We start from the raw sequence: 25,605 nt of genomic DNA, 5'->3' as shown, positions 1-25,605 counted from the left end.
GGACAGGTGGGTCTGGATTGCATAAGACAGATAGGCATGCAGGTAAGCCTAGGAGCATGCTAGAAAGAAGTATTCCTTCATGACTTCTGCTTTAAGTTCCCACACTGCTGGAGTGCTCTCTCCGATAAATGGCCTATAAGCTGTAAAATGAAAAAATCCTTTTCTCTGCGAGCTGCTTTAGGTTACAGTGTTTATCACTGGAATAGAAAGTAAACTAGGACACTCCCTGAAGAAGGGAGGAAAAGCAAACTTCCAAAAATGTCATATAACAAAGATATCTATTTAGGTCAGGTGTGGCACACGCCTTTAATCCCAGCACTCAGGAGGCAGAAAGAGACAGGCAGATCTCTGAGTTTGGGGCCAGCCTGGTCTGCAGATTCAGTTCAGGACAGTCAGGGCTACAAAGACAAATCCCATGTTCAAAAACAACAAAACAAAAACAGGAAAGAAGTCTATTTATTTGGGAAACAAATATTTCTGTTCTAGATCTACAAAACAAACATTTTAATTTTATTTATTTGAGACGAAGTCTCACTATGTAGCTCTGACTGACTCACTATATAGACCAGGCTAGCTTTGAATTCACTCACACACACCTGTTTAACCTTATCACCCAAGTGTTGGGATTACATATGTGTACCACCATGTCCGGTCTTCCATGGCTTTTCTTGTTTTTGTTTTTGAGTCAGGGTCTGACAATATAGCTCTGGCTGTCCTGAAACTCACTACACAGACCAGGTTGGCCTTGAACTCACAGAGGTTCACTTGCCTCTGCCTTCTGAGTACTCGGATTAAAGGTGTGTGTCACCATAACTAGCCTACCATGGCATTTTAAATACACAATAAATCGTACCATTTTGGGACTGAAGTAAACAGTAGTCTTGTTTGGAAAACTGCACATAAATACAAATTCTACAAATATGGATTTGTTGTGGACATACCCATCTTATTATATCAAACATTTATCACTTCTATTTTCCTGCCTATCTTTCTTCCCACAATAGGCTTTCTAGGGAAGTGAACAATTTAGCAGGACATTTGCTTATATCGCTGTATAGTTGGAAACACAGTACCAGGTAAAACTTATAGGCCATTATCAATGTGGTTCAAATATTCTAAATATTAATAAAGCAAATGAATAAAGCAATATAGGTAAATGAAGTTGAAATCACAACTCTTAAGAAGATAATGCTGTCCGTCTCACAAAAGCACTTTCCTAACATTAAAGGAAGAGAGTAACTGAGTGTGATAGCATATGCCTGTGGAGAACCATAAGCTTGAATATAGCTGAGGCTGCACAGTGAACTCAAAGCTGGCCTAGGCTACAGTAATAAAACTCTTTCTCAAAAATTCAAACCAAAACCAAAAATTAAAAACAAGCAAAGACACAAAAGAACAGAAATAATATACTATAGTCATGCTTTTTTATTTTTTGAAACAGGAACCCTCTGGCTAGCCAGGCTGTCATGGAGCTTTCTAAACCCAGACTTGGCTTTAAACCAACAATATTCTGGCCTCCGCGTTTCAAGTGCAGGATTATAGGCGTGACCTTACCGTAGCTATAGATTTAGCTGATCAGAAATTATCTATCTTTAAAGAAAGTGAGAGAAAACATACCTGATATGATGGCACTGAAGGGTAGGGGATGACCACTCCTTGGATATGAGTTCCAGTGCTGTTTGGCTGGCCTCCCACGAGGCTCTGACTTTGGGGTGGCTGAACTCCAACCATTCCTTGGTAGTTTTGTTGCTGGTTGGGCATAACTTGATAACCTGTAATGGCAAAACGAGTTAAATCTTGTTTTGAGTTCATTGTAAATAATAGTGTAATTCTGTATTTTAAAGCAAGCTCTGTATGACTCAAAATGTCATTTTACTTAATCAGCAAATAACCAAGATTATTTAAGATTTATAAGGTTTACCATGAAATAAAATTTGACCCTCCCCCAACTCTATTCAAATATATATATATATGTAAAGATTCCTTCTACGCTTAAGAAATTTACTGGGTCACAGCCTTGTTTTAACAAAGAACAAGCATATTTAGTTTGTATCACAATGCTTATTGACAATTAGTCTCTGGGAATTGGAATGCCTTCCATCATTTGTTAGAGCCCTGTCTAAGAAGGAAATATGCACCACTCCTTTAAAAAATATTAAGAATTTCATTTAGTAAGAGCAGAACATTAAAGATGTAATGGATGCATACCAATGCACCTGTGTAAGGTGCATGTCATCAGTGTCCCTGCTGGGAAACAAAAAAGACTATGCACATATAAAGGCCAGGTTTTAAGAAAGGTTCAAAGTTTTTGTTTGTTTGTTTTTAACAACAAACCACACCAAATCTCTTTAGGAGTATTTCAGAAATATAGGGTGAATGGAGCCATTCAGTTCATTTTTAGGGATCTCACTATATTACTAATTTCAGCTGACGGAGAATCCGATCATTAAGATTAAGCTTGATTACTAACGTAAGTAGTAAGAACATGCTTACTTTTGACTTACACGAATCTACAATGATGAATAAGCTTTGAATATCGATTTATATTGTTTCCCGAGTCTAAGAACACTCTTTTGTGAATGTCAATTAGCACAAGAAAGATTTCTAAACATTACCAAAAAGTGCTTTCATTAAAAAAATAAAAAAAAAATAAAAAGAAAACCTGATTGAAAACAAGTCATTATTTGGCCGCAGGGCACTGAAAAAAGTTTTTACAAAGAACACCAGTGCTGAGAATGCAAATGTCAACAGGTAAAGGCTTGGTGAAATTGTGTTGTGTCCCCGATTGCACCATATTTTTGTTAAATAAATTTTAACTTTCATCTTCATTTAACTTTAAAGCGAGAAGAACTATATCAAAACCTCAGGCATTGATTGTAAACAGAAGCATCAATATAGTTGACTTCATGGCATTCTAATTTTCATAAAAATACATATTCTAGATTCTTCTCTGTAAAAATAGACTATGTTGTCTTATCTCCTCTCTTATGCATTTCCTATACTGCTTAAGTTTGGACATGGTCAGAAGAGTTGAAAAACATTTTGGTCTAACAGTATTCAATCCTATCTTCAGTTCATCAAATGATAAGTACTTCAAATTCATACACAAATTTATAAATCACAAGCACTATCAATACAAGTACACTAACACATTTTCATCCTTAAAAACAATTAAGACAGAAACAAAAATGGGAAACGACCATGAGACATTATGTCTGAGATGCCACTTTTCAGAACACACACACACACACACACACACATATGCATACCCTACCTGGCAGAATTGACTGTAATATAATTTAACTTTATAAGTATTTTAAACTAAATAGTCATATTTCCCCAATAAAGAACAAGTGTTCTGTACATTAACTTTTTTTTTTTGGAGTAGTGCAGGAGAATCAAACACATGACCTCTCTCATGCAATGTAATGTATGAACCACTGAACTAAACTCCTAGTCAGAATGTGATCTTTACATTTTATTAAAAAAGATCAAGACTGCCTATTTAAGGGGGAAAAAAAGGTATGTAAGGGGGAAAGCCAGTCTACATTGCAAATGCAGTTCTTTAAACAAAACAAAACAAGCCTTATTTATACTTTTCAAGTTTTGGAGACCCGTCTTTGTGGCATCTTTCCTAAAACTATTTTGAAAATACACTGATATAGAAGGCTTTCAAGCGAAGAGCTACAGAGACCACGTGGCAGGGTTTAATGTAGGATCACTTGGATAGTACATTACAGAATTTGCATCACTAAATTCCCATTTCTATGTTTACTAATTGCCACATACTAAAACATAAACTAACATCATTAACATTGGGAAACAAAGTAACAGGATATCTCAAACACCTGACCCAGCCTAGTCATCATTTGTAGAGAAGAACTTGTATTGTACTGCCAGCAGGGTGACATGAACAACGAGAATGAGACCATCTCTAAGAAATGACGATTCTGAGACAACAAAACCACAAAACTACAGAATTCTATGAAAGAGGGAGAGGAATTTATACTGGTATTAATGTCTGTGATTTGGTTTAAAGAAAAAGAATATTCCGACAAAAAGTAAAGGGCTGGAATAAAGGGGAAATTTACTGTGTTTGATGGGTGGAAAGTGTTAGATACAGAGCGTGGACTGAATGGCCCACAATAAAGGTAAAAAAGAATCCAGTGAAGAAATACTGTATGAAAAGAGTTACACTTCTGTCTTGAGGCAGGAAGGGTTTATTTGGCTCAGGGTTTCAGAAGTTTCAGTCCATCATGCAGGGAAGGGCAGAGCAGAGCAGCTCACACAGGTGGCCAAAGAGCAGAGAAAAAGAATGCCCGAGTTAGCAGGCTTTCTGTTCCCTCATTCCCCCTTCCTTTCTAAACCCCCAGCCTTTCAATCACATACAGGCTAGGTCTTCTCCATTTAATCGTATCTGGAAAGACCCCTACAGGTACACACAGATGTAGAGGGAGAAGGAGCAAGGTAGGAACACTTCACAAACTTTCTAAGTGTTTCTCTACCTAGTCAAGTTGATAATCAAGTTTGAGCCTCACACTTTTCTCTTTCTGAGATCAGAGAAGATTCCGTGGGAGTAGGATGTTATGGCTGTGCTGTGAACCACTTCCTTTGGATTGAAATTCATTAAATGCCCCACTGACTGATGAGGATGCATTTTTACATTAATACTTCATTCACAAGCAGTACAGACTGTGAATGTACCCTTGACCAACAGTGGGGTTTATTGAAAATAAAAATGATAGGTACTTTAAAAGAAAATGCCTTTTCCTTAAGATGCTCTCTTGTGTCAATACTGTCTATTGCCTTATAGACCATCCCCCCAAAATTACTGGTAACATGGACTTGTTCTTTCTAATTCTTCCTTTCATGGTTATGGTTTGTGTATACTGTTCAAAAAAGGAAATGGATAGAAATGTTACAGCCATCATTGCCCTTTCAGAACAAAGTAATTAATATTAACTATCACTCAGGTAAAATGCAGACATTCAACATGTATACTTAAAATAATGGTGAAAAACACATTTTAGAGTAGAAACAAAACATTCTCCTACACAAATCCAGACTTACTATGTGCTGAAAGGCCAGTTTCTCACAACGCATTTTAGTGAATTCTTTCTGATGGCAAAAGTTTAATTTATTTTTTAAGATTTATTTATTTGTTATGTTTACAGTGTTCTTTCTCCATATATAGCCGCAGGCAGAAGAAGGCGTCAGATATCATTACAATTGGTGGTGAGTCACAGTGTGGTTGCTGTGAATTGGACTCAGGACCTTTGGAAGAGTGGTCAGATCTCTTAACCGCTGAGCCATCTCTCCAGCCTCACAGTTTAAGTTTTAATATAACATTTAAATTTATGAAGTTGAGTCTATTTAGTCTCTTTCACTAAACTGGTAATTCCATAAATGCAAATTCCATCAATCTGAGTTTATGGCTCACTAGTGCATTAAACGTCTTTTAGGAAACTATCTAGCAACAGAGACACAAACTGTATGTAATTAATCACAAAGTACTGAATTGATCAGAAAGACTATGAAGTTGTTTCAATTTGTATCTAATATGCAAATTTTGAAAGAATTATTTTAACATTTCTGAAACAAATATGATAATCAGGTGATGATAAAAGATACTCGTGGTAGAAAATTAAGAAAAAAAAACTTGCAAAACATTTATCTATAATCACTATTTACTGTTTCTGTGTGGTTAACTTTGCCTTTTCTTTAATGTTTCTAAATCTGATTAAGAGAAATTTTAACTTTACAATGTAGTGGGAAATATTTAAATAAATTTTCTTTTTTAAAACTAAAACATTAGATTTATTTATTTTGAAATGACAGTCTCTTTCCTGAGATTTATTTGTTTTATGTGCACAGGCATTTTGCTTAAATGTATGTACACATGTGCATGAAGTGCTCAAGGAGGTCAGAAGAGGGCATCAGGAGCCCTGGGACTGAACGCACAGCTTGTTAGCATGTGGTGAGCTTTCATGTAGTGCTGTCAACCCAACACAGGTTCTCTGCAAGTGCTCTTAATCTCTCTAGCCCCTAAAAAATATCTTAAGACATGATTAGGCCAGGAGTAGTGGTACATGTCATTGCTCCCAGCACTCAAGAGGCAGAGGTTATCGTGACACATCTTGGTGAGTCTGAGACCAGCTTTCCTTATCTAAAGAGTGAGTTCTAGGCCAGCCAAGGTGATACTGTGAGCCCTGATCCCAAAACAAAACAATACAACACAACATAAAACAAAACACTCTTAAGTATAACAACTAAAGGGTAAGAAAGTGACTCAGTTGATCTCTAACATACTTTAAGGATGAAAGCATGTACTAAGAAGCTAAAAAGACTCACTACTTCAGGAAACTGTGCTATTCTTGCCCTTAGCATTAAATTTAGTCCAAAACTCTTATGCCTTTTCATTTAGAATATCAGGTAAGTATCACTGCCTCATAGCTATCCAAAGATAGTATTAACAGCTGACACTCATAAGTTCATTACATGTCAGCACTGCTCTGTGCACATGAAGTAACTCATTCCACATTCATAGATACAATTATTTTAAACCGACACAATTATCCTCATCTTCAGGTGAGGAAACAAAGGCACAGAAAATTTCATACCTTAGTCCAAGGTCACAAGCCGGTCAGTATATAGCTGAGATCTGCATGTAAGATTTACCTTCCCCAAGAACAAGTGCTGAAGTAGAGTGAGTACTACAGAAATACTCAAATAAGTAGGATCTGTGATCTTTGATTTTCTGAGACTTTTGGTTAGAGAAGACATCTACTCTAGTTTAACACACCTAAGTTTCTAGGTAGTTTACTTGCAGAAAAATCTAGAATTCATTTTTCTTTTATTGTTCAACTATTATCATTATTTTTTTTTCTTTTGAGATAGAGACTGTGTAGCCCTACCTGGCCTTGATGGAACTCATTATTGTAGACCAATTTGGCCTCTGCCTGTCTTTGTCTTCTCCCAAGTGCTGGGATGAAAGGTATGTGCCACCATGCCTGGCTAGAAAACATAATTATTATAAATGAAGTAAACCAGCCAGACAACTAATTGTTCATGAGAATTAATGAGTATTTGTGAGAACAAGCATAATTATCAAAAATAGAGTAAGTAGTTAGTCCAGAAAGCAGCTACATGGACTTGGGGGTTAAAAAGTCACCCAGAATAAAGGTTTTACGACTATCCCACGCTTTCCTCATCGTTCTCCCCACTATCTTGGCATGGCCTGTGATCTGTGTACTTCAAAGCTATGCTTTTGCCTCATTATCAGACTAGATTTCTCCGTAGAAAAAAATCAGGAAAGGGAGAGGAAGCCCAAAGGATAATGTATCCCGGGCTGTTCCCTGCAGCTTGGTGTCTCTAATTCTGAGTGCTTCCCTCTTTTAATCTACAGCCATTATCTTGAGGACTCAGCTTTATAGTTTTGTTTGAGGTTGCTCTGGCTTAAAAAGACTGTGCTGCCATATTCTGAATGAGTCTATAGAAGATTCTCACAGATGCAGGCTGTCTTCTCCACAATGTAAGACTTACTCAGTGGAGCCTACCCTGCTTTAATTAGGACACCCCATATGCAGGGGTTGTCTGAAGCAATGACCTCTCTCACCATCAAAAGAGTTGCTTTCTATTTATTTTGGCATCAAGGCAGGAAAACATACCAGGTTTGAACCACACTGGTAGGAGAGACATCGGGAACATTTACAATGGAACTTTTTAAAGACTATCACAACTAAAACCATCATTTAACATATCCTCTCTAAAACTAATATTTAGGAGGGAAATTTTAATGTTATGAGGAAAGATATTTGATTTGTTTTTTTAAACCATAATGAAATGTTTGATCCTACATTCCAGTAATTTCAATACCCAAGAAATGGCTAACAAGTATGTAACTTTGAATTATACTTTCTAAAGAGCAGGATATTAAAAGACTATTGAGCTTTCCATAATGGAAGATAACTGTGGGACCTGTTGGCCAAAGTTTACTATAACTGTAAAGAAAGTTAGAAACACGGAAAGACTAAAACCATGGGGGAGAGGCATAATACTGTATTTCAAATACAGAAAACAAACCTTCTGTTATTTATGGAAGCCAAAAGTCACTAATCACTTAGTACCCCATGACATTAATGACACACGTCTCAGTTTATATGCATATGTTGAACAAAATTCATATTCTTAAAAAAGTGTTCAAACTTCTGGAAATTTTCTCAGAACTTCTGTTTAAACAAAGGAGTTTTACAGTACTAAGCCTGGATAATACTGGATAATGAGGGAGTATTGCCTATGACAACCGGCTCTGTGGTTCAAGTTCCTTATCTAATCTCAGACAAGAGGAAGGGGTACATCGTTTCAATAATTTCAAAAATATAGTCTGAAGATTGCCAAGTATGAAACTGAGGATAAGGAAGGAGAAGTGGATTCCTAGAGAAAGAAAAGGACCATTGGGTTAAAAAAGTGCTGAGAGCATTTCTAGTATCCTGATACAATACACCAGACCCCCAATACAACAGAAATTATTTTTTATAAAAAGTATAGTTTCAGTATGAGAGATTTAAACATTTTTTTTTAAATTTCTTTGTGACTTATTTAGAAATAATTAGAAAATTAGAGAAAAGTAAGGTATCTTTTATAGGAATTTGTCAATCTGGTGGAAAAACAACACCGATAGTGGGTGATTGCAAACAGCATTAACTAACATCCAGTTAGTTTTTTTTAACCACTACTGTTCTTTGTTAAAAAACTATACTGCTGCAGTATTATTCCACTTCTGCCAAGACTTTCTGAAGAAAGCACCAACAATTTTGCAAGCTGAGAGAACAAGGGCAATATGAATTAATGGTTCAAGAATGACCCTGGAAGAAGACAAAGAATACTCTATTTTTAACTCTCTCTCATTTCAACAGAAGGAAGAAGGAAACAGTGCTCAGCAGAAAAGTGCTATCTAGACTAACAAGCTAGATTTACTTTATCATAGGTGACCGGTACTAGAATTTGTGTTAATAGAAAGCATCCTTCAAAACAGATTAGCCATTATCAGATAGCAAGACAAACTGAAGAAATCCTTCATCAACATGACCATCACTAGGAATCTAAGTGTATTTTCCTTACCAGTACTAACAATTTTTCCAGATTAGACTTGCACAAAAGAAGCACTGTGAAGGAAGTTAAGCTTTTAAAAAGTATTTTTGCTGAATCTAAAATTTATTTGAGCTAGGTGTTGATATGGTAATTTAGAAGAATCTTAAATTTATAAGCCAGGCATGTCTTTTGTCTGGTACTATTTGGTATATGGGCAAGTTCAATCAAAGCCAATTCTCACTTGTATTTGGGTAGAGACACAGTTGCCAACACAGCTTCATTAGTGTTTCTCCTCTGCCAATCTTTCTCCTCTCACGCTTCACTCAACGGAAAGGTTGGCAAAAGTTAGCCTGGATAATCAGCCACAAAGATGTTACAGCTCTTAGTTGTTTAAATAACTACCCTAAACAACTCAAGGAAACCTGTAAGTACTTACCAAATACATTTGCTCCATATTTCAGTGGCAGCAGATTTAATGGAGAGGGGAAAGGGAAATAGGTGGAATTGTACTTATTATACAATTTCTGAATTTATGTAGCTCATGCAAAACTAAGAAATGCTCACAGAATCAATAAAAAAAACTAAGTAAAATCAGGGCCATCACCTAGAACACAAGATTCCTATTATACAGGCCAAAAATTATCAACAGAGAAATGATCAGTTCTGTTCTTACAGTCCCTGTGTGACTAACTGAACCTCTTATCAGTATGATCTGCTTCTGTCTACCCACAGTGTAGATAGACTCTTCCTAGTTTTTCACATCCTAGTTACTTTTATTTATTTATTTTCATTATTACAGTTTAAGACACGGCTTTAATTATCTCATGCTAGCTTCAAACTCTCTGTGTAGAAAAGAATGACCTCGCCCTTCTTACTTCTACCTCCTACATACTGGGAATAAGACACCACCTACAACATGCAGTGTATGTAGTGCTGGAGATGGAAACCAGGGCTTCATTCCCAGTTCCCCTCAATCCCCAGGTACTTCCTAATCTGTGGCCTGCAATTCTGACCCTATGTGTGTGTCTATATGTTTCCCACTCCTGTTCTTTGCACACCGGAAATCCTGCTCATTCTGAAGTGTTCCTTACGCAGTGTAGTTCACCATTATGTGTTCCTGCTCATTCTAAAGTGTTCCTTCGCAGTGTACTTCACCATTATGTGTTCCTGCTCATTCTGAAGTGTTCCTTCGCAGTGTACTTCACCATTATGTGTTCCTGCTCATTCTGAAGTGTTCCTTACGCAGTGTACTTCACCATTATGTGTTCCTGCTCATTCTAAAGTGTTCCTTCGCAGTGTAGTTCACCATTATGTGTTCCTGCTCATTCTAAAGTGTTCCTTCGCAGTGTAGTTCACCATTATGTGTTCCTGCTCATTCTAAAGTGTTCCTTCGCAGTGTAGTTCACCATTATGTGTTCCTGCTCATTCTGAAGTGTTCCTTCGCAGTGTACTTCACCATTATGTGTTCCTGCTCATTCTGAAGTGTTCCTTACGCAGTGTACTTCACCATTATGTGTTCCTGCTCATTCTAAAGTGTTCCTTCGCAGTGTAGTTCACCATTATGTGTTCCTGCTCATTCTAAAGTGTTCCTTACGCAGTGTACTTCACCATTATGTGTTCCTGCTCATTCTAAAGTGTTCCTTCGCAGTGTAGTTCACCATTATGTGTTCCTGCTCATTCTAAAGTGTTCCTTACGCAGTGTACTTCACCATTATGTGTTCCTGCTCATTCTAAAGTGTTCCTTACGCAGTGTACTTCACCATTATGTGTTCCTGCTCATTCTAAAGTGTTCCTTCGCAGTGTAGTTCACCATTATGTGTTCCTGCTCATTCTGAAGTGTTCCTTACGCAGTGTACTTCACCATTATGTGTTCCTGCTCATTCTAAAGTGTTCCTTACGCAGTGTACTTCACCATTATGTGTTCCTGCTCATTCTAAAGTGTTCCTTCGCCGTGTAGTTCACCATTATGTGTTCCTGCTCATTCTAAAGTGTTCCTTACGCAGTGTACTTCACCATTATGTGTTCCTGCTCATTCTAAAGTGTTCCTTCGCAGTGTAGTTCACCATTATGTGTTCCTGCTCATTCTAAAGTGTTCCTTCGCAGTGTAGTTCACCATTATGTGTTCCTGCTCATTCTAAAGTGTTCCTTCGCAGTGTAGTTCACCATTATGTGTTCCTGCTCATTCTAAAGTGTTCCTTCGCAGTGTAGTTCACCATTATGTGTTCCTGCTCATTCTAAAGTGTTCCTTACGCAGTGTAGTTCACCATTATGTGTTCCTGCTCATTCTAAAGTGTTCCTTCGCAGTGTAGTTCACCATTATGTGTTCCTGCTCATTCTAAAGTGTTCCTTACGCAGTGTAGTTCACCATTATGTGTTCCTGCTCATTCTGAAGTGTTCCTTACGCAGTGTAGTTCACCATTATGCTCTCAGTTTGCTGTAATGTATAATCACATGGTTTTGAGTTACTTGAAAAATTACGATTAAAGATATAACTCAATGATATTTAAATGTACCAGCTGGCTATAAAACTAAAATTGGATTAAGTTTCAGAGAATTATTTTGTTTCTCATAGGCATGCACTAATAACATTTCTGGGAGAAATAGAATTAAAAATCTTAGTAAGGGCTCAATCAACTTAAAATGCATGCCTTTGGTCCATTTGGTCCATGTTTAAATGAGTAATTATTCTCCTAAGAAGTTGTATAACAAGAAGGAAATAGTCAAATTTGACATCCACTAGTGAGTTTGGAATGTTTAAGACATTAAACTTTATAGGTAAGCTGCAAACCAAACTGAATCTGCCATCCAAAAAAGCTTTGGAAAAGAAATGAAAGCAATAGCTCTCTTGAATTTCTGAATTTTTATAAGGTAAATGAAGCTGCCATTTAAATTCAAACCATTATTTCTTAGTATGATATAAAATTAAAAAACAATTACAGTTAAAGGAAAATAAACAAACATCAGTAACTTAATATAGCACAAAAATAAATAAATTTTAAAAAGACAAAAAAAAAGCAAAAAGCAGTGAAACCCTGAGTAAAAAGAAGCCAGGAAGCAGCTGAAAAAGAGACCGGTTCACTGTGAGAAATGTACACCTCTCAGACAGTGCTACGGCCCCGAATCCAACAGCTCAGGACAAGGCCAATTATTGTAAAATATTAAACACATACATATGGTTAAGCTGCATACTTTTCAAAAGAGTCCTAAGAATGAAAGCAGCTATGTATCATAGAGCCAGAACCTCAAGTTTTGTTACAGTCACTACCTGTGGGTTCATTTCTTTACACTCACTCCTTATAATATGTCCATTATACTGTATAATATCCATGGTGCACCTTTTACACTAAGGGTTAAAATAATAAATTTGTAGTATTGCAAACTGATCTTTTGAAATAGCTGCTTGCATAACAGCAGTTATTAAGAACATTAAGACACTAAGCCATTTTAAGTTCTGATGTTCACCTTTCTTTTTAGTTTATCGAGACAAGGTTCCTCTGTGTAGTTCTGACTGCTCTTGAACTAGTTCTGTAAACTGGGCTGGCCTCAAACACAGAGATCTGCCTGCCTCTGCACCACCCCCACCCGCCCGAGTGCTGGGATTAAAAGTGTGTCACTATTGTCCACCTGATGTTCACCTTTTAAACAGGAAATGACTAAAAAGAGACACAAAATCCTCCAATTATTATTGTCCACAGAGGCTAGACAATAAATAACAAACCCTAATTTTATAAGGGAGCAAACCAAAAGCCCCAGGCTTTATAAGTAATATAACTGCTACGAGTTAAAAACGACTGTGGGGGCTGGAGAGATGACTGAGTTAAGAGATGGCTGCCCTTGTAGGGGGGGTAGGTTCTATTCCCAGCATCCACTCACTGACGATGGCTCACAACTGTCTGTAACTCCAGTCCTAGGGAACTCTACTGGCCTCTTTGGGTACTGCATGAATGTAATTCACAGACACACATACATGTAAAACAAACAAACCAAAAAACAAACAAAACTAGTCTGTTAACTGCTGAGTGGTGGTGGCGCACATCTTTAATCCCAGCACTTGGGAGGCAGAGGCAGGCGGACCTCTGTGAGCTCAAGGACAGCCTGGTCTACAGATTAAGTTCCAGTACAGCCTCCGTAAGAAAAAAATTAGAGTGTCTGTCGACATGTGCTGACTCGATCTTATTTTGAATGACCACAGTCAGTAATTTCACACTCACAACAGAAAACAAGATCATACACTCCTCTATGCTAATATTGCTATAGTTGGGGTCCCATAGTAGATGGAATTTCTCAAAGGGATCAATATTGGCACAGACAAGGCTAGAACTTTAGAATTTTAGAAATTCTAAAAAGAATTTCCCGATGTTTATTCCACAAAGAGGAAAATAACAGTAAACCTATTATTTCCATTGTCTATGTGGTTTCAGAAGAATACTCTCCCCCAACCCCGAGACAGGGTTTCTCTGTGTAACAGCCCTGGTTGTCCTGGAACTCGTTCTGTAGACCAGGCTAGCCTTGAATTCACCGAGATCCACCTGCCTCTGCCTCCAGAGTGCTGGGTTTAAAGGTGTGCACCACCACCGCCTAACTCAACTCAGTTGACTTTGTTAATTTAGGGGAAATGTTCTTTAAATTCATATAAAAGCATTCAAGTATTAATGGTGCCAGGCCAAAAAAAATGTGCTGCAATTTTTCATTATTTGTCTCAATGATTAGTCCATTCTCTTTTGAAATCAAAAAAATAGTAACAACCTTTGTGAGTTCTTTTTGAATACATAAGCATGGTTGACAAGAACCAAAAAAAACTGGTAAAGTTTATATTTAATCAATTGTGATGGTAAAAAAATAAGGAAATAAAACATATTAAAAGAAAAAACAGAAACTATGTTTACATATGAAAGTTGGGGCAGAAATCAATAAACGAAACAAAAAAAAAATAGAAACAGAAATTGCCTAATTCTATTTTTTATTCCCCTTGAGACAGGATTTCTATGTTTAACAGCTGTAGCTGTTGTGGAACTAGCTCACAGAGATCCACCTGCCTCTACTACTCGGCTAGTTCTTTGTTATTATATTAGGATTCAGATACAAAGCTAGGGTATAAGAAAATCTAGGAAACTGAGTTTTAAGAATACAACTTTGAGCCAGATGTGATGGCACATGCCTTTAATCCCAGCACTCTGGAGGCAATGGCAGGCAGATCTCTCAGAGTTCAAACCCAGTCTGGTCTACAGAGGGAGATCCAGGACAGCCAAGGCTACACAGTGAAACTCTGTCTTAAAAAACAACCCCCCCCCCAAAATTCCAACTTTGTTAAAAAGAGTTCAAATTCAAATTCCTACCAGTTCTATGAAGAGGCTAATATAATTACCAACACATCACTGATTCTGGCAGTTGAACATTTCCTTAAAGGGAACTTTTCTATTTTCTATTACACTTATAGGCACAAAAAAATCATCTGTCATTTCAGATAAGAATGTTTAAGGATTTCCCTTTTATTCTTTAAACAGAATGAGGCATAACTGAATCAAGCTATACATTACTACGATAACGCAGAGAATATGGGGAAGAGTGGGCTTTCATCATAATGATTTAGTGGCTAACACCAAGGTGTCAGTAAGTGACAGAAACAGCTGTCCTCTTTTGCACCTGTGTTGTCTGGACGCAGTCTGGTTTACTGTTCTGTTCTCTCTCATTGTGACCAACAGCAGAAAACCCACAAACTCTCACAAGTGATAAACACCTACTACATAGATATTTTGCCTATTTGGCCTTTTTAATTATTTCCCATTAAGTGGGAATATCTGTGGGCAGAGATGGAACTGAACTAGCACCTCAGTCCCAACTCGTGGTTAAGGCCTTATTTTGAAGATAGTCTGATTATGGGAAGAAATAAATTTTACCAAAAAAAAAAAAAGACAAAAGCTTTCATAAATACATAGCAGATGATCTTTGTTGCTTTATTACCAGGGTTTGTTAAAACAGAAAGTCACATAAAAGGGACTTCAACGAATAGCATGAAGGTCAATTTACTTTTTTCTATTAAACAATTTTTGGATTATTTTATTATTTGATGTATCTAAGTGTGTGTCTGCATGTATGTGTACCACACACATGTTTGGTGCCTGCAGAGGTCAGAAGAGAGCACTGGATGGATTCCTTGGATCTGGAGCTAACAGATGATTTTAAGCCTTTGTGTGGGTGCTGAGAATTGAAAGAGCAGCAAGTGCTCTTGACTTCTAAGTCATCTCTCCAAAACTCAATTTACTTTTTATAAAATTATTGAGCCATCACAGTTAGGGATGCCACTAGGCAGTAAATGTCTGCCTAGCATAGACAAAGCCCTGAGTCCCATTTCCAGAACCACAGGAGAAAAAAAAAATATAACTAAAATCAAACCACATGTTATAATTTTAAAAACCAGATATAAATAATATAAGTCAATTATTTTCAGGCCTAGAAATCACATAAAAATGCTTTCTTTACTATTATTTTTGCTTTAATTTTTGCAACAGGGTGCTGCTTTGTAGCCCAAGTGTACCATATAACTCTGTGACTGTCCTAATCTTAGCCTACAGAGTGCTGAGATTGGAAGCATATGTCACTGGTTCCAGCCAGAATACCATTTTTATTAGAAAACAATATGTGACTTTAAATGAGCAATGTTATGATCAATGTTCCTAATGATGCACAATTTTTTGTTTGTTTTCTGAGACAGGGTTTTTCTGTGTAACAGCTCTGGATGTCTTGGAACTCTCTCTGTAGACTAGGTTGGCCTCGAATTCAGAGATCCACCTGCCCCTATCTTCTGAGCACTGGGATTAAAGGCGTGTACCACCACATCTGGCGTCAGGATGAACCATTGTAAAAACATTTTTAAGAAGTTGTAATTTATTACTGTTAAGATGTGTGCATATGTGTAAAGAGAGGGAGGAATGTTACATTACGTGTCACAACACATGTGTGGAAGTCAGAGACAACTTTGTGGAATTTGTTCTTTCTTCCTCTACCATTATAAAAGTTATGGGCATCAAATTCAGAATGTCAGGCTTGCACAGAAAGCACCTTTACCTGCTGAGCTAGCGAGGAACAACTTTTGATGTCTTTTGAACTAAGATTATATACTGTTTATATTTTTGACATGAGTTATATTACTAGGCTTCAGGGAAATCTGATATTGAAAGGAGTTAAATTTAAAACCAAACAAATTATAGCTTAGCTAAAATGGTTAGATGATGGCCAAAATCCATTAGAAAAACACATCTGTTGTACACACAATGTAGGGGCTACTCCATACAAAGAAGAAAAGAGCCTGCATACTAAGAACAAGAAAACTTCCAGGTCTAACAGGTTAAGGACATGAAAGCTTGGCTGCAGAGTTGTGGTAACGATAACTCTTGTCTGATAGCGGAAGTTGATGACTGCACAAGCACAAGAAGGAAGAGTACTTTTACTGGAAGGGCCAGCCCAGAAGTAATTCTCAAGAGTTCACAGATAGTACTGAAGCAGCAGACTCCCTCATGGAGGTAGAGTTCAAATGCCTCTGCACAAAACCCGTACCTCCAACAATAACAAATAGCTCAAAATGCTCTATAAAAATTGGTAATAAAATCTAAATTCAATTATCCAATTTATGTAAAACAAGGCTTTAGCTAACCACCTTATTAAATATTTGTAACAAGATGAAACCAAGATGGAAACAGAGTCAGTAAGACAGTTTTCTATATGTCTGTGGAATTGCATTTATGAGTGCACATGTGTGTACAAACCAGAGTTTGTCTTTGAGTATGGTTCCTCAAGAGTTGTCTACTCTTTTTTCTTAAAACAGGTCTCTCACTATTCTGAATACATCAAGTAAGCCAGGCTGGCTGGGAATTAAGTTCCGGGAACCCATTTGTCTCTGCCTTGCCAGTGCTCTATTACAAGTATTAGCCTCTGCCTGTTGCTATGTGATGGGGACCAACCGCAAATGCCCAAGTTTGCAAAGCACTCATTCTATATGCTAAGTTATTACTCATTTAAAAATGAGATTGGGGTTCAAGTCAATGAATTCTTGAAGAAAATGGCAAAAAATGAAATAAGATTTTTAAAATTATGTCTAGTATTAGATTCTACTTATTTCTTTTTCACCAAATAATTATCAAACTGATAATGAGACAGAAGTATGTGTAAGAATACAGATCATCAAACAAGTATCTTTTACATTAAAGTGTCATCCTTTAGCTAAAATTTCAAATGAATCAAATTTAGCAGGCTTTGATTCTGATTAGTTGCATAAGGTCTCCCAGCCATTTCTATTTGGGGAATAGGATGCAAAGAGGGCTCCTACTACCATGGCAGCGGGGTTCCAACAGCTACTTCCAAGACTGTTGGCCAGCCAGAACCTTCCTATTCAACCCTTTATCAAACAAATCTGTGTAGAATTTCTGAAGAATGTACGACTTTCCACTCCTTTAAATGTAACTGGCTTACACACTCACACATATATCTGATATCTTCAAAGACTGAGCATGATAATATCTTACTGTAAAGACTATTTGGAAATAGTAATGTCCATAGCTAAAAATCCTGGCATCAGAACATAACTCACCTGTCTGCTGTGCAGGCTGTGGCAGTGGCTGGTTTAGATGTGAACTGTAATGGACAGAAGGGACAGGGCGGTACTGGGGCTGGCTGGAGTGATAGTGGCCTGGAGCACAGTAACAGGCTGGCATCTACAATCATAAGCATTGAGGACATAAATTAGTTTTACTTGGAAGAGTAATTTTTCCGTGAGGCACACAAGAATGCAATGAGCAATAATTTTAGTACCAACCCTTTGCAAACCAACTGAATTGTAAAATCTACTATATTTAACTAAATTTAAAACTATAAAGTCCAGATAGAAGATTTCTTTAAAAAGATATCCTCCTCTAGGCATGATGGAAAACACCTTTAATTCTAGCATCTGTAAAGCAAGGCCCTCTAGGCATGGTGGAAAACACCTTTAATTCTAGCATCTGTAAAGCAAGGCAGGTGGTTCTTTGTGAGTTTGAGGCCAGCCTGGTCTGCATAGTGATTTCCAGGCCTGCCAGAGCTATGCAGAGACCCTGTCTCCAAAATCCAAACCTAACCAAACCAACCCCCAAAATCAAACAAAAAAGAACAAAGTACATTTACCGCTGTGCCCACCAATCCCATTTAGATGTTAATTTTATAGCTGTATTAGTTTCACACTTCTCTTTATAAAACAAAGTTTGCTTTGCTGAAAAACTACTGAGAACTGCTCTTGTCCTTGGTTGCCTACCAGACCTTGAAGACAAGACCTTACAACATATACTTTAGACCTAGGACTGGGAGGAATTGAGTTGGAACTGATTTGGAAACCTCATCCCTGAGGACGAGCTCACATACTATCAAAAGGTGCCATGTAAGCTGCTGAGGAAGAAAAGTAATCAATAATTGCCTTATCCACCTGTAAACCCTACAAATCACAACAATGACAGCCTTGAAAAATATCGCTAATGCTACACTAGCAGCACTTTTGTCTTGTGAATACCAGAAATTATCTAATTAGACTTAACAATGCCCACTCAGTAGGAGGGAGTTCATGCTTGGTGTAGTAAACCTAGCCAACTACCTGCGTCTGGAGAGATTATAAGACCCTATGAAGAACCCATGACTAACATTTTACTAAACTAATATCATTTCTAGCTGTACTCTGTTTACCCTTATATCCACAGATAAACAAATGATTAAAATGTAGAGAGTAAGTATCCATGGAGTGAACATGCCCAATTGAAACATTTTCCCCCCTACATCTTAGGTTTAAAGAAAATCATTGAAGAGAGTGAGTGGAAAGATTGTAAGAAGAACCAGAGGACCAGGACACTGCCTTGATAGCACGTTTAGATATTACACACTTCTTTTTCTTTACTTTTTTTTGACATAGGGTCTCATGATGTAGCTGTGGTTGGTCTGGAACTCTGTATGTAGATCAGGCTGGCTTTGAATTCAGAGATCCATCTGCCTCTGTCTCCTGAGAGCTGGCATTAAAAGTAGGTGCCATCATATCCAGTATAAATTTCTTAAGTTAACCTGACCTAGTTTAGTTGCAATGAGGAAAAAAATAAAATGCATTGGAAACAATCTTGTATGGAGAAATAATCTGTCACATACTTAGTTCTAAGCAGCGTATAAAACCAAAATCCTCACTACAATAACTCAATAAAAAGGCTACAGAAAGGCTGCTGTATTTTAATAGCAGGGTATTTCCTTACTATGTGTAAAATCATTGATTGGATTAAAAATGGCTGTTTAAAGGAAAGGCAAATACAAAACAAATTAACCCGCAGAAACAATAAAAACACAACAACAACAAAGAATGAACAAAGAATTTAAATATACTATGAAAATGAACATCCATGGGAAAGTGTTGTGTGATTCTTTCCCGGCAGGGAGATGGGAACAAATGCCTACTTACCCCAGATACCCAGGAAGACACAGACAGACCAAAGAAATGAGTCCACCAACTAGCTTAGTGAACCCAAGGAGTTTACTGGATGACTAGAAGTGATTTTGTACCACTGAAAATTCCACTGAAGCAAGGGTGACAACTCATGAAAACCATATCACTGGAACTCCCTGGGAAGGACCACAGGCTCCTCCCTCAGCACGTTACTATAACATCAGGGAGGCCTTTGTAAGTCTTCTTAGTTTTAGAAGCTTGGTAAGTTTCCTCAGTGTATAAGCTTCCTTCCTCCCATCAAGAGGGAATGCTTCAATTCAGACAAAAAAGCTAAACAACAGGGGAGGGAGAAAATCCACAGGATATAAGATCAATATGCTCAAATTCTTTTATCGTGAACAGATAAAAAAGTAAAATTTAAAAACAGTCCCATTATTCAATGCCCATTAAAATCCCAGCAAAATTCTTCAAAGACCTTGAAAGAACGGTATTCAACTTCATATGGAAAAGCAAAAAATCCAGGATAACCAAAACAATCCTGTACAATAATAGAACTTCTGGTGGCATCACAATCCCTGACTTCAAATTCTACTACAGAGCTACAGTACTGAAAACAGCCTGGTATCTTATTGGCATAGGAACAGACAGGAGGACAATGGAACAGAATAGAAGACTGGGATATCGATCCACACATCTTCAAACACATGATTTTTGACAAAGAAGTAAAAAAATATCAAATGGGGGAAAAAAGCATATTGTGCTGGAGAGATGGCTCAGAGGTTAAGAGCACTGCCTGCTCTTCCAAAGGTCCTGAGTTCAATTCCCAGCAACAACATGGTGGCTCACAACCATCTGTAATGGGGTCTGTGTAGGCATACACACAGACAGAATATTGTATACATAATGAATAAATAAATAAATAAAAGAAAAAAAGCATATTTAACAAGTGGTGTTGGCATAACTGGATATCAACATGCAGAAGAATGAAAATAGACCCGTATCTATCACCATGCACAAAACTCAAGTCTAAATGGATCAAAGACCTCAACATAAAGCCAGCCACACTGAACCTTATAGAAGAGATAGTGGGAAGTACACATGAACACATTAGCACAGAGAACCACTTCCTAAATATAACCCCAGCAGCACAGACACTGAGAGAAACAATCAATAAATGGGACCTTCTAAAATTCAAAAGCTTCTGTAAAGCAAAGGACACAGTCAACAAGACAAAACGACAACCTATAGAATGGGAAAAGATCTTCACTAACCCCACATCAGACAGGTCTGATCTCCAAAATATACAAAGAATTAAAGAAATTGGACATCAAAAGATCACATAATCCAATTAAATAAAATAGAGTACAGACCTAAACTGAGAATTCTCAACAGAGGAATCTAAAATGGCTGAAAGACACTTGAGGAAATGTTCAACATCCTTACTCATCAAAGAAATGCAAATCAAAACAACTCTGAGATTCCATCTTACACCTGTAAAAATGGCCAATATCAAAAACACTGATGACAACTTATGCTGAAGAGCTTGTGGGGAAAAGGGAACACTTCTGCATTGCTGGTAGAAATGCAAGCTGGTACAACCCCTTCGGATGTCAGTGTGGCGCTTTCTCAGAAAATTAGAAAACAACTTTTCTCAAGACCCAGTAATACCACTTTTGGGTATATATCCAAAGGATGCTCAATCGTGCCACAAGAACTTGTGTTCAACTACATTCATAGCAGGTTTGTTTGTCATAGCCAGAACCTGGAAACAACCTAAACGCCCCTCGATCGAAGAATGGATAAGAAAAATGTGGTACATTTACACAATGGAGTACTACACAGCAGAAAAAAAATGACAGCTTCAATTTTGCAGGAAAATGGATGGAGCTAGAAAACATCATTTTGAGTGAGGTATCCCAGACACAGAAAGACAATTATCACATGTACTTACTCATAGGTGGTTTTTAAGCATAAAGCAAAGAAAGCCAGGTTACAAACCACAATCCCAGAGAATTTAGACAACAATGAGGACACTAAGAGAAACTTACATAGAGATCTAATTTACATGGGAATTAGAAAGTAGAAAAAGACAAGATCTCCTGAGTAAATTGGGAGCATGGGGACCTTGAGGGAGGAATGAAGGGAGGAGGGGAGAAGCCGGGAGGGAAGCAGAGAAAAATGTCGAGCTCAATAAATATCAATAAAAACATGTATTTAAAAAGCCCCATTTATAGAAGCAACTAAAACATTAAATGTTTCAAGTATTCTTAATAAAATGTGGAATATCTATCTAATGAAAAGGGCAAAATAGCTAGGCATAGTGGTGCACACTTTTACTCCCAGCACTCGGGAGGCAGAGACAGGCAGATCTCTTGAGTTCGAGGCCAGCTCGGTCTACAGAGAAAAGTCCAGGATAGCCAGTGCTACACAGAGAAACCCTATCTCCAATTCACTGCTGCCCTCCCGACCGCAAAAAGAACTGCAAAACACACTGAGAAAAATTAAGATAGAAGCAACAAGAATTTTTTCCTGAACTGAAAAGTTGATCCTATGATGCTACTTCTATTCAACCTGGTGTATTCTTGAAACGCTGTCATATATACTTTCCAGTCCTTTTACACTGTGCTGGCTAGTTTTATGCCAACTTGACACAGGCGGAGTCATCTGAAAAGAGGAAACCTCAATTGAGAAAACTGCTGCTATAACATCCAGCTGTAGGGACTTTTCTTAATTAGTAATCAATAGAAAAAGGGTCCAGCACATTATGGGTGGTACCCTGGGCAAAGAATCCTAGCTTATGTATGAAAGCAGGCTGAGCAGGCCATGATGAACAAGCCAGTTAACTGCATCCCTCCATGACCTCTGCATCAGCTCTTGCCTCAAGGTTCTTACCTTGATTTAAATTCCTGCTCTGACTTCTTTCAATTATGAATTTGTGATTTGGAATAAATAAATAAACTCATTCCTGCCCAACTTGCTTTTGGTCGTGCTTTACCAGAATAGTAACCCTAAATAACACACACTTATTCTGTTTTCCTAAGATAATTAAACAAAACTCACCAGAGTCAGAGGGAAATTCAAAGAACGCATACCTCTTCATATGTATGTATGTATGTATGTATGTATGTATGTATGTATGTATGTATGTATGTTTTTTTGAGCCTGGCCTGGAACTAGCTCTTGTACACCAGGCTGGTCTCAAACTCACAGAGATCCACCTGCCTCTGCCTACTCAGTGTTGGGATTAAAGATGTGTGCCACCACGACCCTGCAAGGACACATACTTTAAGCCACCTAACTAAATCGTAGTTACCTGTCATGTGGCTGTTCCCCCGGTACTTGACAATCTACAGAGGTAACAAGCGCTTTACTTATACTATCTCATAAATTGTTCCCAAGTTCCAGAGACAGAGAGAGAGAGAGAGAGAGAGAGAGAGAGAGAGAGAGAGAGAGAGAGAGAGAGAGAGAGAACATGCAAAAGCAACGCACCTGTGGTGAGGGCTGAGGAACATACCCCTGCTGCTGGAGCAAAGGCTGACTGACAGGATGTCCAGAGGCAGAGAAACTGGCAGTGGGGACTGACTGCGCAGGAGGCAGGGAAGGAGGGGGAGGTGGTGGAGGAGGCGGGGGAGGATGTGGGGGTGCTGTCGTAACAATGTAACCAGACTGTTGTGGAGACTGAAGAACGACAGTAGACTGGAACATGGTGGCATGCGGGTCGGAACCATCAGCTGATGGCTGGCGGGCAAGACTCATTTGGCTGAACTGAGAGCCAAGGTTATCCTGTTGAAAAGAAGTTGGCCATCAGTAGTCTTTCATTCATGGATCACATTTACCAATGAAAAGTGACACACACACACTGACACACACACACACACACACACACACACACACACACACACACACACACACACACTATTTCATTTGAGTATCTCATGTAGCCTAGACTAGCCTCAAACTCATGTGGCTGAAGATGACATGAATTTCTGGTCCTTCTGTCTCCACTTCTTGAGTGATGGGATTACAGGTGTAAACCACAATGTCTGATTTGTGGTGTACTTATGATCGAACCCAAGACTCTGTCCAAGGCAAGTACTTCACCAAACTAAGCTATATCCCCCAGGCCCTATACTTTACACATTACTAAGCAAGCTGTAGCAGTATATGTATGGACATCATACGTATGTAAAATAGGTAAGATATGAGAGAACAGGTTCAAGAAAATGAGAATTCCAATGCAGGAGGAGGAAGGTATGCAATAATGCTATCATTACATATTATTTAGAATATATACCTAATGGAAATCATAGAATGACGAAAAGATTAGGGTGCAACTTCAGTTAAAAAAAAAAACTACATGTATTTAATGAACTTCAAATGCTGACTTGGGTTCAGAAGTAAAACTGGACACTTTTATATTATATAATCAATATAATCTGAAAGGAGTTACTTTTAAATAACTCTTTCTAAAAAGCAGGGTTCAGGTTCTATGCCTTTCTTATCTCCAACCAGTCATTCCTTTTCTTTAATAACTTCTATTCTTAGTGTTTCTCAGCCTGTCATGCAAGTTAAAAGAGCAGAACACTATAAATCAAAGTGTCCTGTTTCTGGATCATTGGTCAGCAACTAGTGGTATCCAGCCAAGGCAGGATTTAAAATGTATGGGTCGTATGACATACATAGTTCCTAACTTGACAGCGTAAGTATTAGTTCTTATTGGTCCCTCAAATGACAGTACAGAGGGAAAATGGAATGCTCACTCTCAGGAAGCAACAGCATATGAAAATGGTTTCTAAACATTAAAATACCTAATAGTTCTAAATTACAAAGTAATACGGCTAAATATTTTTACAAGAGGTAATGTATATACATACTATTGTCAAGAGTCACTCACAAAAAGTATTATTTCTTTTGTGTAGACAGAAAGTTATTTGAGAAAATCATTCAGAGATGAATCTGGTAAATAAGGCTGCCCAGTTCAAAAGGAAAGCACCCTCCACAGAGCAATTTCCAAAAAGCACTGAGAATGGTTTTTCAGCTATAGTTTATAATCCGATTTGAAACAGTTTCAATATGGAATAGTCAATGGCAGCAACATAGACTGTCCCTAGTAAAAGCAAGCAAGCCATTAGGAAGTTCACTTTAAAGAAAGTAATTTTGTTTAAATGTAAAAGCTACTTCAAGTATGGAGTTATGAAAAAAGACACAATGTTTCAGGGTGACAGCCTGAGCTATTACAGAGGCTTACAGTTAGAATTCAGCACACACTTTAGATTAAGGGTATAATTTTAGAGTCAGAAATCGTCAAGTGATAATAAAATCAGACAAAGTCCTTTTTAGTACAAGCTACAATTCATCTAAATTAACTGGTTCTGACCAGCACTGGGCAAAGAATACTTAATATGAACAAGAGGAAAGCTGCCTGTCCTGGCTAGCTTTATATCAACTCAACATATACAGAGTCACTTGGGAAGACTGACTGGGAGGCAAGTCTGTGGTGATAGATGTTGGAAAGCCCACCCCATTGTGGGTGGTGCCACCACTGGGCAGGTGGTCTTGGGTTGTATAACAGATCAGGCTGAGCAAGCTATGAGGAGCAAGCCAGTGAGTAGCACCCCTTCATGGCCTCTGCTTCAGTTCTGGCCTATAGATTCATGCTTTGAGTTCACGCTCCAACTTCCCACAGAGACAGTGTGGCCTGAGAGTTGTAAAATGAAATAAACCCTTTCCTCACCAAGTTGCTCTTAGCCATGATGTTTTCATTAGAGCAACAGAAACCCTATGACAGTGCCATTCCAGGACTACATAGATTCAAAACTGGCATCAGTAAAGAAAAGCAACTAAAATATCTAAGAATATTTTTATTTCAGAACAGTCATCTTGAAAGTTACCCTTTAGAAAGATCAGGACTATTATCCTTTAAACAGGCACCATGATACCGGATATACTCACTGTCTTATTAAAAGGAATAAGTTATTATTAATATGGATTGAAAACACCTTTGTTTACTTATGCACCTGCCTGTAATAAAAAAAAAAGAGCATATCACACTGACCACAATCTGAAGCATTCAT

General features: G+C 37.8%; 1 protein-coding gene across 9 annotated transcripts in view; it reads right to left on the bottom strand.

The window, feature by feature from the left end:
- Positions 1 to 25,605, bottom strand: part of R3hdm1 (R3H domain containing 1) — a 97,833-nt gene that overhangs the window by 30,028 nt on the left and 42,200 nt on the right. For all 9 annotated transcript variants that reach the window (XM_075987801.1, XM_075987799.1, XM_075987804.1 and 6 more), the window contains 3 exons: positions 23,021 to 23,314; positions 17,675 to 17,798; positions 1,618 to 1,772 (listed from right to left, as the gene is read on the bottom strand). In XM_075987801.1, the coding sequence (XP_075843916.1) occupies positions 1,618 to 1,772; positions 17,675 to 17,798; positions 23,021 to 23,314 (573 nt within the window). The remainder of the gene's footprint in view (positions 1 to 1,617; positions 1,773 to 17,674; positions 17,799 to 23,020; positions 23,315 to 25,605) is intronic.

This window comes from Microtus pennsylvanicus, chromosome 10, assembly GCF_037038515.1.
Source record: "Microtus pennsylvanicus isolate mMicPen1 chromosome 10, mMicPen1.hap1, whole genome shotgun sequence".
Classification (NCBI taxonomy): domain Eukaryota; kingdom Metazoa; phylum Chordata; class Mammalia; order Rodentia; family Cricetidae; genus Microtus; species Microtus pennsylvanicus.
The sequence above is the reverse complement of the archived record's forward strand: the minus strand, read 5'-3'. Positions and strand labels throughout refer to the sequence as shown.